General features: G+C 47.9%; 1 protein-coding gene across 1 annotated transcript; it reads right to left on the bottom strand.

Moving 5' to 3' along the window:
* Nucleotides 1-609: 609 nt before the first annotated feature.
* LOC109578164 (cytochrome c oxidase subunit NDUFA4-like) lies at nt 610-2010 on the bottom strand. Its single transcript, XM_070779245.1, has 2 exons — nt 1888-2010; nt 610-935 (listed from the first exon to the last, which is right to left on the bottom strand). The coding sequence occupies exons 1-2, from the start codon at nt 2008-2010 to the stop codon at nt 792-794; spliced, it is 267 nt and encodes an 88-aa protein (XP_070635346.1). The 3' UTR covers nt 610-791.
* Nucleotides 2011-2249: the final 239 nt, after the last annotated feature.

Raw genomic sequence — 2249 nt, 5'->3', positions numbered from 1 at the left:
CATCTGCCTGTGTAGCCCCTCAGTGGTGTCCTGCTCACCGGCCTGCACAATTTGTGGGTACCTATATCTAAGACTCCTGCTGAAACAAGAGACTTGCCACATAAGATGTTGTGTGTGGGGGTGCTGGTGGTCTCTGGACACCACTGTGCTCCCCCCACCCAGGCATGGCCCCAGGCCTCATGGACTTCTCCCCCCGTAACCCACTCTATTCTTTCCCCTGTTCTAGCCTAGGGTGGGGAGACCTTTTCTCTGACAACACATTTTTATCTCCTTTGATCGTTCCATCTCAAGTTTCTAGAACCTTTGCCCAAAATGATCTTTCCCGGGGCCATGGACACCACTGGAGGAAAGGGTCACATAACCGAAAAACAGTCTGGGGGTGAGGAGGGGGTGGTAATGATCTCTGGTGGCCTGGGCCCGCAGTGGCTGGAAGCAGGGTTTCTGGTTCCTGGCCAGAGACTGAAATCCCGCTTCAGCAGTGAGAGCGCGGAATCCTGGCCACCAGGGCCCGGTGGTCATGACAAGGCCCGTCAGCTGTGCAGAAATGAATTTCCACAAGAAATGGAAAGCAGTGAAACAACTGAAGTGTTTATTAGGAGGAGAAAGGGTACGTGTGGATAGACACACGGGTGTTTATCAGAGAGTTGTGCCCTCATGGTAGTTTGACTCACTTTTTTTTTTTTAAGTTTCAGACTATCTATTAATCAGTACACCAGCATGCTTTCATGCATTTAGACGGGAAATATTTCCTGGTTAAGTGGAAAATTGTGCAGATGTCTTCTGGAAGACCTTCATTCTAGCAGCTTTATAGTGAAACGTTTCATATAGGAGTCTGGACCTTCTTTCTTCAGTTTGCTATAATCTACATTCACAGAGTAGAACTTGTACTGACCATTAGGACCCAGTTTGTTCCAGCTGTCATTGTTGTTCAGTAGCTCAGTCATGTCCGATTCTTTGTGACCCCATGGACTGCAGCAAGCCAGGCTTCCCTGTCCTTCACCAACTCCTGGAGTTTGCACAAACTCATGTCCACTGAGTCCGAGATGCCATCCAACCATCTCATCCTCTATTTTCCCCTTGTCCTCCTGCTCTCAATCTTTCCCAGCATTAGAGTCTTTTCCATTGAGTCAGTTCTTCACATCAGGTGGCCAAAGTATTGGAGCTTCAGCTTCAGCATTAGTCCTTCCAATGAATATTCAGGTTGCTTTCATTTAGGATGAACTGATTTGATCTCCTTGCTGTCCGAGGGACTCTCTAGAGTCTTCTCCAGCACCACAGTTTGCAAGCATTAATTCTTCAGTGCTCAGCCTTCTTTGGGCTTCCCTAAGAGCACTTTCATGCATTGGAGAAGGAAATGGCAACCCACTCCAGTGTTCTTGCCTGGAGAATCCCAAGAACGGGGGAGCCTGGTGGGCTGCTGTCTATGGGGTCACACAGAGTCAAACACGACTGAAGTGACTTAGCAGCAGCAGCAAGAGCTCAGTTGGTAAAGAATCCACCTGAAATGCAGGTTCAATTCCTGGGTCGGGAAGATCCACTGGAGAAGGGATAGGCTATCCACTCCAGTATTCTTGGGCTTCCCTTGTGGCTCAGCTGGTAAAGAATCCGCCTGCAGTGTGGGAAACCTGGGTTCCATCCCTGGGTTGGGAAGATCCCCTGGAGAAGAGAACGGATACCCACTCCAGTATTCTGGCCTGGAGAATTCCATGGACTGTATAATTCATGGGGTCGCAAAGAGTCGCACATGACTGAGCAACTTTCACTTCAGCCTTCTTTATGGTCCAACTCTCACACTCGTACATGACTACTGGAAAAACCATAACTTTGACTAGGTGTACCAGGGTTCCAGTTTGTTCTAGGGTTCTGGATTATTCTTCCTGATGTCACAGGATTGAACAAGGCCAAGTGCAAGACATACAGTGCTGCTCCAGTACCAACTGCTCCAATAAATAGGAAGAAGGGGATCAAGCTAGGATGCTTCTTGGCCTGACTGACGGTCCGGCAGATCATGGTTGCAAAAGAGGCCTCGGGTCCAAACAGAGAAAAAAATCTAACCCACAAGGCCAGGGATTAAAGTTTCTACCTGAATCATTTTTTTAAAAAATTATTTTTAATTGAAAGATAATTGCTTTACAGTATTGTGTTGGTTTCAACATCAACATGAATCAACCATAGGTTTACCCATATCCCCTCCCACTTGAACCTCCCTCCCATCTCCCTCTCCATCTCACCAGTCTAGGCTGGGACTG

The sequence above is a fragment of the Bos indicus genome, chromosome 25 (genome assembly GCF_029378745.1).
Source record: "Bos indicus isolate NIAB-ARS_2022 breed Sahiwal x Tharparkar chromosome 25, NIAB-ARS_B.indTharparkar_mat_pri_1.0, whole genome shotgun sequence".
In the NCBI taxonomy this organism is placed as follows: Eukaryota; Metazoa; Chordata; class Mammalia; order Artiodactyla; family Bovidae; genus Bos; species Bos indicus.
Note: the sequence above shows the minus strand (reverse complement) of the source record. Positions and strands in the feature narration are given on the sequence as shown.

What these genes read in the sequence shown, in the direction of transcription:
- LOC109578164 (XM_070779245.1), bottom strand. Translation starts at nt 2,010, where the DNA reads ATGATCTGCCGGACCGTCAGTCAGGCCAAGAAGCATCCTAGCTTGATC. An exon ending in ACTTGGCCTTGTTCAATCCT is followed by an intron (nt 936 to 1,887) that starts GTGACATCAGGA and finishes GACATGACTGAG; the next exon opens with CTACTGAACAACAATGACAG.